At 38.3% G+C, this 16614-nt stretch overlaps 2 protein-coding genes and 1 pseudogene across 2 annotated transcripts; 2 read left to right on the top strand and 1 right to left on the bottom strand.

Annotated features, from left to right (window-relative positions):
* Window positions 1-600: 600 nt before the first annotated feature.
* Window positions 601-3763, bottom strand: LOC133710192 (squalene monooxygenase SE1-like; annotated as a pseudogene).
* Window positions 3764-4192: 429 nt separating this feature from the next.
* Window positions 4193-4807, top strand: LOC133711323 (uncharacterized). Its single transcript, XM_062137459.1, has one exon. The coding sequence runs from the start codon at window positions 4193-4195 to the stop codon at window positions 4805-4807; it is 615 nt and encodes a 204-aa protein (XP_061993443.1).
* Window positions 4808-12101: 7294 nt separating this feature from the next.
* Window positions 12102-15768, top strand: LOC133710559 (squalene monooxygenase SE1-like). Its single transcript, XM_062136661.1, has 8 exons — window positions 12102-12533; window positions 13002-13113; window positions 13203-13380; window positions 13510-13678; window positions 13787-14005; window positions 14529-14804; window positions 14924-15202; window positions 15316-15768. The coding sequence occupies exons 1-8, from the start codon at window positions 12291-12293 to the stop codon at window positions 15418-15420; spliced, it is 1581 nt and encodes a 526-aa protein (XP_061992645.1). The 5' UTR covers window positions 12102-12290; the 3' UTR covers window positions 15421-15768.
* The last annotated feature ends 846 nt before the right edge of the window (window positions 15769-16614 follow it).

Here is a 16614-nt window from a genome sequence, read left to right as displayed (position 1 = left end):
CACTTTCGTTCTTCACATATTTATAGAGAAGGAAATCAGGTGGCTGATGCTTTAGCGAATCTTGGTGCTTCATTGTCTGATTTGATTTGGTGGGATTCGATACCACACTCTGCTACTTCTTTTTGTGTTAAAGACCATTTAGGTCTTCCTAATTTTTGATTCAGCTAGCTTATAGTTTTATTGTTCTTGAAGAGGCAAGTCTCTTCAATTTTCGAGGGACCTTGCCGGTTGTGATGTACTCTTTTTTCTTTTCATTTCAATAAATTATCCTCGTTTTGTCGAGGTTTGCCAAAAATAGAAATAAAAAATAAAAAACTCAATTTTGTTTTTCTTTTTGTCTCTGGTCACCAGGCTGGTTGAAGAGACAGCTAAATTGGTTTCCTTATTGAAATGCTGAAGCTGTATTGTCCATTGCTCAATGTGGAGGCCTAACATCTAATTATGGAATGGAAAGAACTTCAATACATCTGTTTTATTTCGATCGGTTTTTACATTGTTCTTCTAAGAACCAGGTTTATGCTGATGAATGGTTCAGAATTTTTCTTTATATGGTTCAGCAAAAAGAAATGCAACTTGCTATTTGGTACTCTACTTTTAAAATTCAAGCCTGTTAATGACCAACCTTGGGTCATAATGGGATATGTATTTGCATTCTCTCCTTTCAAGAGAAATTGGGAGGCATTACAAAGTATCATGTGAAACAGGAGATCACAGAACAGGAAACAAATCCTAAAAGAATTAAGAACATGTTTTGGGTATCTTCTAATATCAGCATTGACCCCCCTTTTGATTTTTACTTTTTGGGTGGAATACTGATTTGATATTAGTTGCAAATTGGTTTATCAAATCAATAAAACAAAAAAATTTGGCTAACATTTGTTTTTTCTCTAGATATACTCATGTACTAGTTTCCATTTCTTCAATGAACAGGAGAAGATCTGTAATATGCTGGTACTGTGGCAGGAAAGAACATCTGTCTAACTCCTTCGCCCTTTATAATGGGGAATATGATGCCTGATGCACTCTGAAAATAGAAAACCAGAAAGATTTGTATAAGCATCCAGTTATGTGTACATGGAAATGTGTAATTGATAAAAATGTTGATAAGAAAGTAGTGAAAAATATTTTCGTTGCCATATATACCAAGATCAATCGAAACCCGATCCACATGCGTTTAGGTGAAGGGAACGGAAGCAATAAGCGGCTGACACCATAGATATATAGCAACAGCAAAGAAATGGAGAAACAAGTGCAGTGGCTGAGGGTTTAGACCAGAGAGAAGAGATACTGGTCCATATGAACAGATACCTCCAAAGCTCAAATAGCCAAAACATGCTTCACGCATTTCCTGTCTTGCTGGATCCGGTGATGCACAAAACACCTTGTACAAAGCACCTGCCAATGTGTTTATGGTAGATGACACAGGCTGCAAAACCAAGCACACTATCAGCAAAGAAGAAACCAAAAACAATGTCACATTGTAACAAACAAAGGCATAAAAAAGATATTTTAGTTACCTTGCGCAGTGTGTAGAATGATTCAAGGTAATTGCACAAAGCAGGTGCATCATTGAGATCACATAGCGGTCTAAGAAGATCGCGGAGAAGAACAATGTCAGAAAGAGCAACAGTCATTCCTCCTCCTGTTAAAGGATGCCTCATGTTGAATGCATCCCCTAATAAAATTGCACCAGGAGTAGGGACAGGATTAGCAGCCATGCTTTTGTTTTGCATTGTTCTGATGTTTCCCTTCTCTACTGCGGCCATAAAAGCATTGTGCAGCTGTGGGGGAATCTGAAATACAAGTAGTCCTCAGATTAGTTCTGTTCAAGTGGGTATGTGTATCAACTATCAAGTGTAAACTACTCAAGTCAAGAAAGTTATTGAAAGATACCTGAGGAGCCACCACGGTTTTCAAGTAGTTTGCCATTTCACCACTAGCTACTGAAGGTACTTTTGTTCCAGGTACATCCACCAAACAACGAACCTCGTTGCTACTGATAGGATAAAAGAGGATGGGTGAAGGGTCTCCCAGAATCACATGTCCATGATTTGCGTGTGGAAGGTCACAGTTTTCCAAGATTAAACCAACAAAACAAGAGGGACTTTCAATCTGCAACAGTAACAATTAACGCTGTTGGTCTCACGAAAGAACAGACACTCCTGTACATGATAAATTTGAGTTCAAAATTGTTGATTTTTCCCAAGGTTGGTACCCCATTGTTACCTTTGGTGCACTGAGAGACTTGCGCAGATTTGAAAAGCAGCCATCACACACGATTGTTAGAGGAGCATATGTTCTCATCTCCTCTCCAGCCTTGTTCTTGTAAATCACCCCTTTGACAATGCCCTTTTCCTCGATTAGTGTTGTCACTGATCCTTGTTCCAATTTTACACTGCAATGGAAATTCCATGGCACATGACTACAAGAGTAAACTATTGAAACTTGAAACAGGTTCCGCAAAAGTAATCACATACAACAATCACTAAGAATAAAAGGCTTGTAATATAGTTAGAGGGAATGAGGGTTACTTTGAAAGAGTCATGGCTTTTTCACGCATTCTTTGGATGAAACGCCCATTGTGGAAACTTCTTCCAGCCACATCTGAACTGTATTTCTCCAAGGGATAAGTCAGTTTGGTATCCTTGCCATCTTTGTAAAGAGCATAACCAAACACCTTCTGAGCATCAATTGACTCATTTGCACACTCTGCAGCCACAAATAGATATTGATTAAAACCGAATGTCTCACCACTTCATACTAAACATACAATAAAAAAGGAGTTCTAAATTGGCTAGGACAGATTGCTCACCGTCGAGACCCAACTCAATCAACTTGAGATAACCCCCAGGCTGCAACAGCTCACCAACAATTCTGTCTGGCTCAGTCAAGTCTCTTTCGATGACATGTACACGACGACCTTCCTGTAACAAGACGCACACATATGCTCAACTCAAAATCCCAAATTAATGATGGATGGAGCTAATAGCTCAACCGCTACAGCAACACCTGAAATCTGAATTTGTCCACTTCAGTCAATGCATATGTGATTCACACATTCTACGTACTCCTTAAACCTTCTCAAATATTACTTACAATCAGGTCCAAAATCTTAAGTTCTTAACAAAAGCTAAAAACTCTGGTTCTGTCTTACTTTTGATTGTCAAGAATGAAAGTTCAAGTACATTTGGACTACACTAAAATTATTACCCAGCAGACACAAATCCAAAGGTGCATAAGTATCCCATATCATATATTGAAAGAAGCCTCATCTGTACCCAAAAAAAGAAAGAAGCCTCATCTATTGAGAATCAATTATAAACTGACCTTGGCAAGAGTGTAAGCAAGAGCTGCACCGGCAACTCCGGCACCGACAATGACGACATCGGTACTTTTCATCTCCATATCCGGCTGAATAGCACTGTTCCCAAACCCATCATTACTTTTTACACCTCCATTTAAAGCCTTGCATGGTTTCTTTCCACCCAAAGTAGTGCTGATGATCATGAAGAAAACAGAGCCCAGCAATGAAACCAAGACCCCACCTAGAACATACTCGTAAGACACCATCTTCAACAAAAAATGATGACGTTTGAAGAATGAAATGCAGTTTGCTTGGTCTGTAAGTTGCTTTGTGATTTCAGTTTTCAGGTTTTGGGATGTGAAGGACTTATGGTTGTGGAGAGGTATGGAACTTGAATGGGTTTATATAGATAGAGAAACCCAACTTCCACGATGCTGTCGATCACTCCCAATTAAGTCCAAGCCATCCCAGTAGTCAGTCTATGTCTCTATGATATTGCCCTTGGGATTAAACTATGATTGGGGTTTCGTTGTAATCTTATAATATGGTTAATTGACTACGTACGTACGTATACGCATTTGTATGAAAGCTCAACAAGAAGACGACGAAAATATATAAAATAAAATGTAGCTGCTTGCTTGGAAATGGAAACCAGATGTACGTACCAATGGTTTCTTTGACTAGATTTGGTCTCAATTGGAGAGCTGAACTAATAGTGAGTAGTGACCACTGACAGTGCAATTCCTTGACTAAATCGCATGTTTTTTATATTGAACCTTTGAACACATTAATCATCTCGGTATGAATTGAAATTAAAAAATATATCAAAATGTTTTATTAAATTTGTTTTGAAGTATTCATGCTCTCTTTAACTGTAAGCATGCAAAAATGATGTGGGCTTTATCTCCTTTCAGTAGTATAATTTCTACTTGGAAGGAAAATTCTGTCATGGAATTCTTTGACCATGCCAGCTGGGTACTTGTACAAGAGGAGCTTGATCTGTTTGCTTTTATTATGTGGAGAATTTGGCATGATAGAAATAAATGGGTCTTTGAGAATAAAAGATTTGATGCGCTCTATTCGTACAAAATGGCAAAGAGTAGTCATGATGAGTATAGAGCAGTGATGATATCCAAAGGTAGGGGAGCAAAAGAGAAACAAAAACGCTGGAAACCTCCTTCACAAGGGTTTGTTAAGGTGAATACTGATGGTGCATTTGTACCCAATAACAGAGTGGGTGGTGCCGGGGTTGTTATTAGAAACAATAGAGGGGAAATCGCGGTGGCAAGAACCATTCCTCTCTTTGGTGTCACTACTCCTAGACATGCAGAGATTTTGGCAATCTCATGTCGGTTACAATTGGCGTTGGAGCAAGGGTATAGTGCTTTGGAACTTGAATCGGATGCTCAGGCAATAATACAAGCAATTCAAACATATGAGGAGAATCTTGCAATTGACGGGCACCTAGTGGAAAGTGATCAAACTACTGATGTGGCGTTTTAGTACAATCTTTTGTGGCTATATCCCAAGGGAATGTAATAGAGTTGCCAATGAACTTGCAAGTTATGCTATTAGGCAGCGTAACACTTGTACTTGGTCTGATCAGTTGCCATTATGGCTGCTGGAATGTAACCAGGCTGATATAAGGGCCTAGTTTTAGAATTAAGGATGGCTGTTCCGTCCCCAATCACAAGCCTGCAGCTTTCATGTTTAATTATTATATAGCAGCATTGCTTCATTTGCATGTCTTGATTTAGAGTTTGTGGCTGAAATTTTTATGTCTGCATATGATGAAAACCCTCCAATGGAGCTCCAGCCATCATTAAGCCACGAAAAAGGTTTTCTTGGCCAGTTTGCCCATCAGATGTTCCCTCACTAGCATGTTCATTCTTCTTCGGGTGGAGTACATATGCAAGGCATGCCTTACTATCTGAAATTTCTAGGAATTAGCCCATTTTTCCAGCCACATATATACCTTATCTTTCGGGTGAAGAATGAAGGATTCGCTGTGGAGTTTATCATCATGAATTTTTTTGAGAGAAAATAGATAATTTCATTAACTTATCCATGGCCAGAAGGCACATACATCACAAGTTGCCTCATACCAACAGTTCTAGCTGGCATGAGCTGCCAAGCAAATGACATGGGACCCTCACTGTAGACAAATGCGCTCACTTATTACAGTACCTAGCTAAATGCCCAAACCCCAAAACTATCTAAGCTTCTTGTTATAACAACCCTATAATCGCCTAGAGACCTCAATTGGTGTACAATTAGAGAAGCTAACTTACATAGCACTAGACTCTAGAAAGCAAATACTAGGCACAGAAGAGGACCGGGAAAAAAAGCGATTCCGGGTTTTGTGGAGCACTAGGGGTTTTTTTCGTGATTATTGTTTATCATCATGAATGATTTAGGTTTTGCTGGGTTTAATTGAAAATAAGGGTATTATTGGAAACTATGGGGGCAGGAGTGAAACCCTTTGATCCTCTTTTTTATAAAAAAAAAAAAAAAGGGTATTATTGGAAACTTGCTGGGTGTAGTTAGAGATTCTATGATTTAGCTGGGTGTAAAAAATTTGCTGGGTATACTTAGATATTTGCTAGGTACATTTAGAAAAACCCCCAAAAAAAGTGAAATTAAATAAGATTGTTTTTTTTTTTTTTTTTTTTGAAAAAATGCTGGGGCAGCTACCCTCAAGTTTTGATTAATGAAACCATAGAATACTAAAGGGGGACATAGAGCCTAGATCCCATATTACAATAAGCATCACGGGAATGTCCCGAAATAATATAAGGAGTCTCCACTAAATCTACGTATTCTAACTTGCACAAATTAGCAAAGAGTACTCTACTAGCTACTTCATTTGCTTTAACAGAGCTATGACATAATGAAAAGATAACTCTTACATGAAGAAGCATAATTACAAATAGCACAACTTTCATACTATGTTGCCGCACGGAACCAAATCCGGCGACACTGTGTTTCATCTTGTCACCAGAAGGTTGAATCCATTTTAAAATGGATAGCTGCCTCATTAGGCTAGACAAGGTACACTGAGTGTGCAGACCGGGACAAAGCCCACATAGCCCTACAATACATTGATAGGGGATTCTTGAAAACAAAAAACAATCTAGAAGTAGAAAAACATAAAAATAAATAAAATTTAGCCCAAAATCTGAATCAAAGCGTTCCATAAAAAATGACAGAGAGACCTAGCCCACTTGCCCATCCTCGTAGCCAACCAATCCTCCCACCCTCACTAGCCAGCAAAATCCCCGTTGACACCATCTTAGAGCAAAACTAGTACTCAGATTAACAAAAACCCAACCCCACCTTCCAACCTGTGCGGTTGAACCCGATCTTCCCACCACCACCATCAAGCCAACCCATCCTCGCAGCGAACCAATCCTCCCACCCTCACTAGCAAGCAAAATTCCCCTTGACACCATGTTAGAGCAAAAATATTACTCAGATTAACAAAAACCCAACCCCACAGAAGTGGAGAATCAACGATCTAGAAAAGGGCCCGTACAGTGCCCTGGGGACGTGTCGTCAGACTGGGTGAGAATTTGCGGCGAGGTGCTCAAGCATCTAGGATTTGGTCGCGAGGTAAAAAAAAATCTAATAAGACTGTTTCGTGGAATGTAATAAGTAAATTTTTCAAAATCATTTAATAAATAAAGCTAATGAACTTCTTACCAAACTTCATTAGTCCTATACTCGCTTTTTATATTTTACCACTTTTAGATCTTCATTCTTAACTCTTCTTATCTTGTAGTAAAGTCTGTATTTTTATCAACAGGGCCAATCTTTTATATTCAAGGACTCTAGCCTAACTTTTTCTGATCTACTTTGTGAAAGGGTGGACGAGGTCACTCAGAGTCTTCCTCAACCTTGTGTCGGTTCTTCTAACTGGTTCATTGATCAATGTGGCTAACAAAGGCAACTTATGGTGATGGTCTAGATCCTATCACCTAATTCAATGTATTAATGCTATTTGGAAAGAAAATTTATAGGAAATAATTTAATTAAATGAAGAAAAATATCGGTCAAAGAATCTGTAGATCAACATATCCCTTAAATTGATACATAATTAATGGCTGCTATTAACACGCAATATTTTTTGTTACCTAATTAAATTTATTAATATCATTGATTCACTCCTTAAAATATAAAACGAAAACTATATAATAAGGTAAGTTATTATATTACGTGTTGCAAGATTTGGCAAGTTATATTACGTGGAATTGAAAATAAAAATTTGTATTTGCTTACATGGCATGAGACCTAGAATTGAGGCCACAAATCTTAGGCCTCAATGAGGTCCCTATCATTGCCCTTATCCTTAATTATCAACCCATTTTAAAGTGTTTGATTAACCAAAACGCGTTAAAAGATGGACCCAAAAACATAAACAGTGGCTGAAGAGATAAACAGTGCTTGAAGAGAATCATTTACTTAGAAATCATCAGATTGTCGCCACAAAACAAAGCAAACTAATCACAAAGAGAGAAAATGAACTCATGGGAAAGAAAAAAAGAAAGTTGACGGCCTAAGAATTGTCGAAGACCTGAGCTGGAAGAAGAAAATTATCGACGATGAAGACTGAAAACGGAGTAGAGTTGAGTACTGTGTCGGCGACGTACTCTGGACGAGTCGATTATGATGTGGAGTGTGACCTAATCCTTGAAAGTGGTCATGGTCGGGTCGTATTTTCCAGCAATATTGGTGGCAGGAGTGCTGATTGGACCCTTGTTGGTCTTAAGAGCTCCGATTGGAGTGTATTTAGCGACGACGTGTCAAGAACACCGCCGCTGATCATGTCTTCAACATGTTTTCCATTGTCCACAAAAAAATAGAGACATTGAGTTTGTTATCTTCACTGACAGATTATCCCCATAATTTTAGTTGGGAGGTAATCTGATGCATAGCGGAATTGAAAATTAGTGACAGAGTTAAAGTTCTGAAGGCGCAAAATGCGTCCATTCATATCGTGCTCTAGGTAGAACAATAGTTTTCTGGTGAGTAAATCAATTAGCCAATGCTTGCCAAATCTCAAGTGGGTTTTTCACCGTAAGGCACTCATCTTTTAGGCTCTTGTCAAGATGATGACGCAAGAAAATCATAGCCTTGGAGTGATCTTGCACATATGACTTTTTGTCAACTTTGATGGCATTTCCAAAGTTTTTAGCCATAAGGTGAATTTCAGCATCAAATAGTTCTTGCCAGAAATTTTAAGAGGATCAAAGTCCAATTTTGTTAGATGCGTCATCTTTCTACAAAGAGAAAAGACGAGATATATCAAGATCCATAATTATTAGAACAGTATGTTATATGAAAAATGATAGAAACATTCATATACGAAACAAAGGTTTCGAAGAGTTCATAAATATGAACAATGGATCCCATAGGGAACACACGAGAAAAACATTTGTGTGATGTCTATAGAACTATAGGTTCTAAGACTACTCGGTCAGAGGCTCGAATCTTGAGCAATGGAACATGTAGTTCTCATTGTCGTATATGAAATATAAATCTCAACAATTACTCATATATAAGATACATAAAATATATGTAAATGATCGCATAAAAATAATTGATGTTCATCTAGGAGAGAAAGAAGAAAAACTCATAGATCATTAGTCTTGGTCATGAGCAACTATGTTGCACCATAAGGCTTGCGGATCATCATGGAGTTCAAAGAAGAAGAAGGAGAAAAATAAGAGCAAATTCGTGCTGATAACGTGTTATAAACTAGAGAATAAGAGAGAGATAGAATATAGGAGGAGGTAGAAGTGTGTGTTTCATTCTCATTAGACCCCTTTATATAGGAGTAGTGTTTACATCATAAGGACATAACTAATGAGTATTTACAGTGGACAACCACATATATATAATATTTACAACATTATCTACAATCTAAACAAAAGAAAGAAACCAAAGAAAAAAGGGAGGTTCTATTCATACCTCCTAAATTGGTATTTGGACCTCCCCTTCTAAAATTTGCACAAAACTTTCAATCTTGCACTTTTTTTGTATCCACACAATTTTTTCGAATACAAATCTACTAGTAATATCTTTTTTTTCGACACTTACAACTCAGTTCATAGCCATGACTTAACACCATTCACCTTGTAAGCTTGGATACTCTTATGAACCTCCTTCTATTTCTTAATAAATCGTGCAATTTACAATACAACAGGAGGACTATTATCAGAATCAATTTCCCTGAACTCAATCAAGCTAGCAATATAGTCTATTGTAACAAAACAAAAACAAAAAACCATAAAAAGAGACCAAGATAACAATTGACGTCAACTCTATGAAGTGAAGCAACTAAGCTAAACTAGAAAGAAACAAAAAGTTCTCTCTCTAGGGTTTTCTATCCCAAATCTTCTCTTCAGTCGTCATTCGTTCCTCGTCCGGCGGCCTGCCTCGTTGGCGCTGGCCTCTGGCCTGGTCGGCGAGTAGAGGGTGCAGCCGGACGGGACATCTGCTCCTTTGGTGCAATGGGTCCTTGATGGACAACACCGGGATTTCCCTAAATACATCAAGTCGGATTGGAGGAGGCCGAGTGGTTGTCGGCGCCAGATTTCTCTCGTCTGAGATCTTAGGGTCTTGCGGGGAGTCACGGTGGAGGGTCAGAGGATGGTGGATGGGGCTGGGCGTCCTTGATTGGATGCGCGAATTCCTTTTCTGGCGGCTGGATCGAATCAGATGGGGATCTTCCTCTGATTTGTGTGCAGATCGGAGTAAAGGGTCTTGGCGGACGGGATTTGGAGGTGACAGATCGGTGAGCTCTTCTTGCCGTGTTGGATCTGAGCACGATCTGTTGGACGGCGCTCAGGTGACAGTGGACAGTGGCAGGTGTGATAACGGTGGTGTGGTAACGGCGGTGATTCAGGCGGGAGGATGGTGTTGGGCTCCTTGCAGCTTTCTTCATGGGCTTGGTGATTGGGCCTGGGCCTTTACCCTAGGCTCTTTTTGTTTTAAGCTTAATTGCTTTTATTTTTGTATTTTAATTTTAGGTGTTTTCATGTTGTTAATAAGTTGCTACCCTTTTTGGGTAGAACGAGGTGGGTTTTATCCCGGTTTGCACACCTTGAGTGCCGTGTCTGGCCTAGGACGGAAGCGAGTTTCTTGCATGGTCAAATGGTCGCAGCCTCCTAGTGGCAGGATGAAACTAAGTGTCACCGACATTAGTTTTCGGTGGCAACATAGTGGGAAAGCTTATTTTATTTGGGTATTATGGCTCCGCGTGAGCATTATCTTTCCGGTATGTCGCCAAAATTGTAAAGCAATTGGAGTAGCCATTCGTGCACTATTTGCTAATTGGTGCGTGTTAGAATACACAGGATTAGTGGAGGCTCCTGATATTATTTTGGGGTGTTCTCTTCAGACTTATTGTCAAATGGGGTTTAGGCACTATGTCCCCCCCCTTGTATTCTATGGTTTCATTAATGGTTATGGCGCAAGGGCAGCCGTTTTGGCCCTACCTCAAAAAAAAAAAAAAAAAAAAAAAAAGAATAGGCAATAGAAATTGCTTTTCAATCAATATTTTCTCGATTCTTCTTCTCAATATTTTTTGTCCTTCATTCCATTTTTGCAATCTTTAACATTCTACCTTAATCAAAGTTACCCAATAATCCTCATGTATGGCTGTAAGAGAATGGGGGAGGGAGAAGGAGGAAGAAGAGAAGTGCAGATTTTATTTAATTTTTTTTATCTTTCATTTTGTTCATTTTTTTAGAAGGGCAAAGTTGGATTTAAAAACTTCCAAAAATTGTTGGAGGTCCAAATACCATTTTAGGAGGTATGAATAAAACTTCTCAAGAAAAAATAATAAAGAGATTTTGTTTTGTCAAGTCTAATGTCTAAACTTCAAATACGAAGATGGAGTGTGAATTGTTATCTGAGGAGTGTGGATTTCACTCCCCTTGATATATGTATGTGCAAATTTATTGATTGGATTCTACTAATCGAATTAATGTGTATTGCTTTGCTTTTGTTGAGAAATTTTTAAGAATTGGCATTCAATATGATATGTTGTTGGGCAACAATCGATAGTAATCTAAGTATGTATAGAATGCAAAAAAAAAAAAAAAAAATATTGATTGAAGAAAAAATATTTGTTGCTTAAATCTAAGCATGAGGGTAATATAAAGAAGAAAAGAAAAAAATAAAATAATTTAGAGGCATCATATTTTGGAAGAATAAGATAGTATTTTTCTTAAGAATTACATAGCATGATGTGATAAATAAGTGATGTGTGTATGTGACATAACATGACACCTAAAATTGATGCCTCAATAATAATTCTTCTTTTGACTTTTTACCTTTTATTATTTAACGACATCTTCTTCCGTCATGTTTTTCAAGAAGTTAATTTTTTTGTTGAGGTCATCATCTCTGTTGGACACAACAAATTAATCTAATCTCCAAATCTTGACCAAACAACTCACTCTCCATGCTCTTTCGTTTGTAATCTTTTCATTCGATTAAACTAAACAGAGAGAGAGAGAGAGAGAGAGAGAGAGAGAGAGGGAAGAATGTTCCAAATACAAAATTCAAATCTTTCTGAACTATCAATTGAAAAAACGTTTCTTAGTTTTCTTGACGGTGAAACACTGAAACCTCCAAAGCAGTCCTTGATTAGCAAATCGTCCCCAAGCGGATGTGACCCAATTTTTGTCTCTTCCATTGGGCTCGTACAAACCGTAACACAACGTCACAGCCCCATTTTTGGCAGGCGCCTTCATTTTTTTAATCCCAAAGTTAACAGAGACTGACCAAAGAAAAAGTTCGAAGAAGAAATCACCCACCTTCTCGACTCCTTCCAACACAGCTCTATATAAACCCATCCAAGTTCCCCACCTGTCCATAACCACAAGTCCTTCACTTCCCAAACAAATCCCAGAAACTAAAACACAGAACTACACAGAACTAAATTCCCATTCTTCATTCCTTTTCACTTTTCTTAAAGATGGTGTCTTATGAGTATATTCTGGGTGTGTTGTTAGCTTCTTTGCTGGGCTCTGTTTTTTTCATGATCATCAGTACTACTCTTGGTGGAAACAAAAAGTTCAAGGCTTTAAATGGAGGAGTTAAGAGCAATGGGTTTGGAAACAGGGAGTTTCAGCCGGAAATGGAGGAGGAGAAAAGTACTGACGTAGTCATTGTCGGTGCCGGAGTTGCCGGTGCAGCTCTTGCTTACACTCTTGCCAAGGTCAGATTATACTTGATTAGTTGATTCTCAATAGATGAGGCTTTTCTTTGGTACAGATGAGGCTTCTTTCAATATATGATATGGGGGAAAGTTGCACACTTTTTTATGTTGGGTAATAATTTGAGTTGTGTAGTCCAAAATGTACTTGAAGTTTCATACATTTGAGAAGGCTTAAGGTGTATTTTAGCTCTTGCTAAGATTTTGTCAGTTGTAAGACAGAACCAAAGTATTTTGGCTCTTGACATCGTCAGTTGCAAGACAGAACCAAAGTATTTTAGCTCTTGCTAAGATTTTGTACCTGATTGTAAGTAACATTTGAGAAGGCTTAAGGTGTAGAATGTGTGAATTACATAGGCATCGACTAAAGTGGCCACATTCAGATTTCAGATGTTGCTGTAGTGGCTGAGCTATTAGCTCCGTCTTTAATTTGGGATTTTGAGTTGAGCATATGTTTGCTTCTTGTTACAGGAAGGTCGTCGTGTGCATGTCATCGAAAGAGACTTGACCGAGCCAGACAGAATTGTTGGTGAGCTGTTGCAGCCTGGGGGTTATCTCAAGTTGATTGAGTTGGGTCTCGAGGGTGAGCAATCTCTCCTAGCTAATTTAGAACTCCTTTGTTTATTTATTGAATGTTTAGTACTAAGTCACTGAACATATTTGTGGCTGCAGACTGTGCAATTGAGTCAATTGATGCTCAGAAGGTGTTTGGTTATGCTCTTTACAAAGAAGGCAAGGATACAAAACTGACTTATCCCTTAGAGAAATACAGTTCAGATGTGGCTGGGAGAAGTTTCCACAATGGGCGTTTCATCCAAAGAATGCGTGAAAAAACCATGACTCTTTCAAAGTAATCCTCATTTCCCTCTAACTATATTATAAGTCTTTTATTCTTAGTGATTGTTGTATGTGATTACTCTGGTAGAACCTGTTTCAAGTTTCAATTGTTTACTCATGTCCCATGGAATTTCCATTGCAGTGTAAAATTGGAACAAGGATCAGTGACAACACTAATCGAGGAAAAGGGCATTGTTAAAGGGGTGATTTACAAGAACAAGGCTGGAGAGGAGATGAGAGCATATGCTCCACTAACAATCGTGTGTGATGGCTGCTTTTCAAATCTGCGCAAGTCTCTCAGTGCACCAAAGGTAACAATGGGGTACCAACCTTGGCAAAATCAACCATTTGAACTCAATTTTACCACCGGAGTGTTTATTCTTTCGTGAGGCCAATAGAGTTATTTGTTACTGTTGCAGGTTGAAAGTCCCTCATGTTTTGTTGGTTTGATCTTGGAGAACTGTGAACTTCCACATGCAAATCATGGACATGTGATTTTGGGAGACCCTTCACCCATCCTGTTTTATCCTATCAGTAGCGCCGAGGTTCGTTGTTTGGTGGATGTACCCGGAACAAAAGTACCTTCAGTAGCTAGTGGTGAAATGGCTAACTATTTGAAAACTGTGGTGGCTCCTCAGGTATCTTTCAATAACTTGTTTCAAGTATCATTCACTAATATTTGTATGTCAGTCATGATCCCAGCATTAGTGGACCTTTCCTTTTTGTTGTCTATTGGGTTTGTTATATTCTTTCTGTATCATGGTAACGTTTGGTTCAGTTGGTTATCTGATGAAACAGGGTTCTTGGATTTAACTTGTTCTTTTTACAAGATCAAAGAAATAAGAAACATGTTGCTACATAGTTATATATGGTTTTTACAAGATCAAAGTAATAAGATGTTGCGACGTAGTAATGGTTGTACTCTTTTCCATCTGCAATTGTATTGATACCTATCCTTTTATAAATAAATTGTTTTATATTGATTTCAAGCTTTGTGTGCACACATATTTCATTACGTACGAGCTAAGCCTTTAAATTCTACTGATTTCAACTTTTATGATCCTTCAACTGTTTTCAACTTTGACTTGATTAGTTTACACTTGATAGTTGATACACATACCCACCTGAACTGAACTAATCTGAGGACTACTTGTATTACAGATTCCCCCACAGCTGCACAGTGCTTTTATGGCCGCAGTAGAGAAGGGAAACATCAGAACAATGCAAAACAAAAGCATGGCTGCTAATCCTGTTCCCACTCCTGGTGCAATTTTGTTGGGGGATTCATTCAACATGAGGCATCCTTTAACAGGAGGAGGAATGACCGTGGCTCTTTCAGACATTGTTCTTCTCCGCGATCTCCTTAGACCCCTACATGATCTCAATAATGCATCTGCTTTGTGCAGTTACCTTGAATCATTCTACACATTGCGTAAGGTAAAGCTGCCATTAGGATAACTCATAACTGAAATGTCTTTTTTATGCCATTGTATGTTCCAATGTGGCATTGTTTTTGGTTTCTTCTTTGCTGATAGTGTGCTTGGTTTTCATTGCAGCCTGTGTCATCTACCATCAACACATTGGCAGGTGCTTTGTACAAGGTGTTTTGTGCATCACCGGATCCAGCAAGACAGGAAATGTGTGAAGCATGTTTTGGCTATTTGAGCCTTGGAGGTATCTGTTCATATGGACCTGTATCTCTACTCTCTGGTCTTAACCCTCGTCCACTGCACTTGTTTCTCCATTTCTTTGCTGTTGCCATCTATGGTGTCGGCCGCTTAATGCTTCCCTTCCCATCACCTAAACGCATGTGGCTTGGGATTCGATTGATCTTGGTATGGCAAGAAAAATATTTCCACTACTTTCTTGTCAACATTTTTGTTAATTACACATTCCCATGTACACATAACTGGCTGCTTATACAAGTCTTTCTGGTTTTCTATTTCAGAGTGCATCAGGCATCATATTCCCCATTATAAAGGGTGAAGGAGTTAGACAGATGTTCTTTCCTGCCACAGTGCCAGCATATTACAGATCTCCTCCTGTCCATTGAAGAAATGGCAAGTGCACTTAGAGAAGAATATTGTTACGAAGATTTTATATATAATTGATATGATAATCCAATTTGTATCAAAATAGCAGCATTTGTTCCACCCAGAAAGTAAAGATCAAGATGGGGGTCAATGCTAAAATTAGGAAGAGGAAATTATTCTTTATGAATTGTTGTTCTGCCTCGGTAACAAGTGAAAACCCATGAACTGAAACTTGTACAAAGCTTAATTAGTGGTAAATTACCCACATGATTTTTTGGATACTGGCTTATTTTCTTTCAAGTGCATGCGGCTGCGAGTAAACTCATTTGACATTTTATAATGGTAGTCATTATTCATACTTCGAGAATGTAATTTGGTTAAGGCATATATATAAAACATTATTGTATCCGGCAGTAATGCTTCCATTTCATTTTGATATGCAACTTCAAAAGCATGTCTGCCTTCCTTTTCATTTTTAGCAGGAGGTTATGGCAAGCAGATCTAATTTGACTTTATGAGCGCGGAAGCATGTCTGCCTCTGAGGTGGATTACATGCTCTAGTTCTTCGCTTTCTTCACTCTCCAAGTTTGGTTTCTTGGTATTTGAGAGTGACACTATCATATGATGGAGTGTATCCACTTCTGCTTATGTAGGTATATTCAACTCATATTTGCCGGTCAGCTGTAACAGAGGCCTTGATATACTTGAATTGGGATTTGGTTTTATGTTCACCAAATGGTCTAAGAATTTCTAATCTTGTGTTAAAACAGTTGACTCAGCCTTCTGGTCAAAGGACCAATCAATTATAGTAATTTCTATTAGAATAGGAATGAACTACTGTTACATATACCAGTTGAGGTTGTTAACAATATTTGTGCTATTCCTTTTCCTCTTGGGAATACTAATGATGAATTCATTCAGGGCCGCATGCTTTGGAAATGGATTTTTTTTTTTTTTTTTTTTTTTTTAAGTTTGCTACTAATTTAGTGGCAAAAGATTTGGTGAAGTGGATATTATCCAGAACAACAACCATGTTGACATCCGATTCGATCATACAGAAGCTCATTCTGTAGTGGAGTGGATCTTTACTTCCAATATTAAAAAATTTCAATAGTTCTCGGAGAAAAACTACACCGAGTTCGTATGAAAACCTTGAAACCAATCATATTGTATATTAAAGGGGAAACTTGAAATTCTTGTAAAAGCATGTAACA

The sequence above is a fragment of the Rosa rugosa genome, chromosome 5 (assembly GCF_958449725.1).
Source record: "Rosa rugosa chromosome 5, drRosRugo1.1, whole genome shotgun sequence".
In the NCBI taxonomy this organism is placed as follows: domain Eukaryota; kingdom Viridiplantae; phylum Streptophyta; class Magnoliopsida; order Rosales; family Rosaceae; genus Rosa; species Rosa rugosa.
Note: the sequence above shows the minus strand (reverse complement) of the source record. Positions and strands in the feature narration are given on the sequence as shown.

What these genes read in the sequence shown, in the direction of transcription:
- LOC133711323 (XM_062137459.1), top strand. Translation starts at nt 4,193, where the DNA reads ATGATGTGGGCTTTATCTCCTTTCAGTAGTATAATTTCTACTTGGAAG.
- LOC133710559 (XM_062136661.1), top strand. Translation starts at nt 12,291, where the DNA reads ATGGTGTCTTATGAGTATATTCTGGGTGTGTTGTTAGCTTCTTTGCTG. An exon ending in TTGCTTACACTCTTGCCAAG is followed by an intron (nt 12,534 to 13,001) that starts GTCAGATTATAC and finishes TTCTTGTTACAG; the next exon opens with GAAGGTCGTCGTGTGCATGT. An exon ending in AAACTGTGGTGGCTCCTCAG is followed by an intron (nt 14,006 to 14,528) that starts GTATCTTTCAAT and finishes CTTGTATTACAG; the next exon opens with ATTCCCCCACAGCTGCACAG.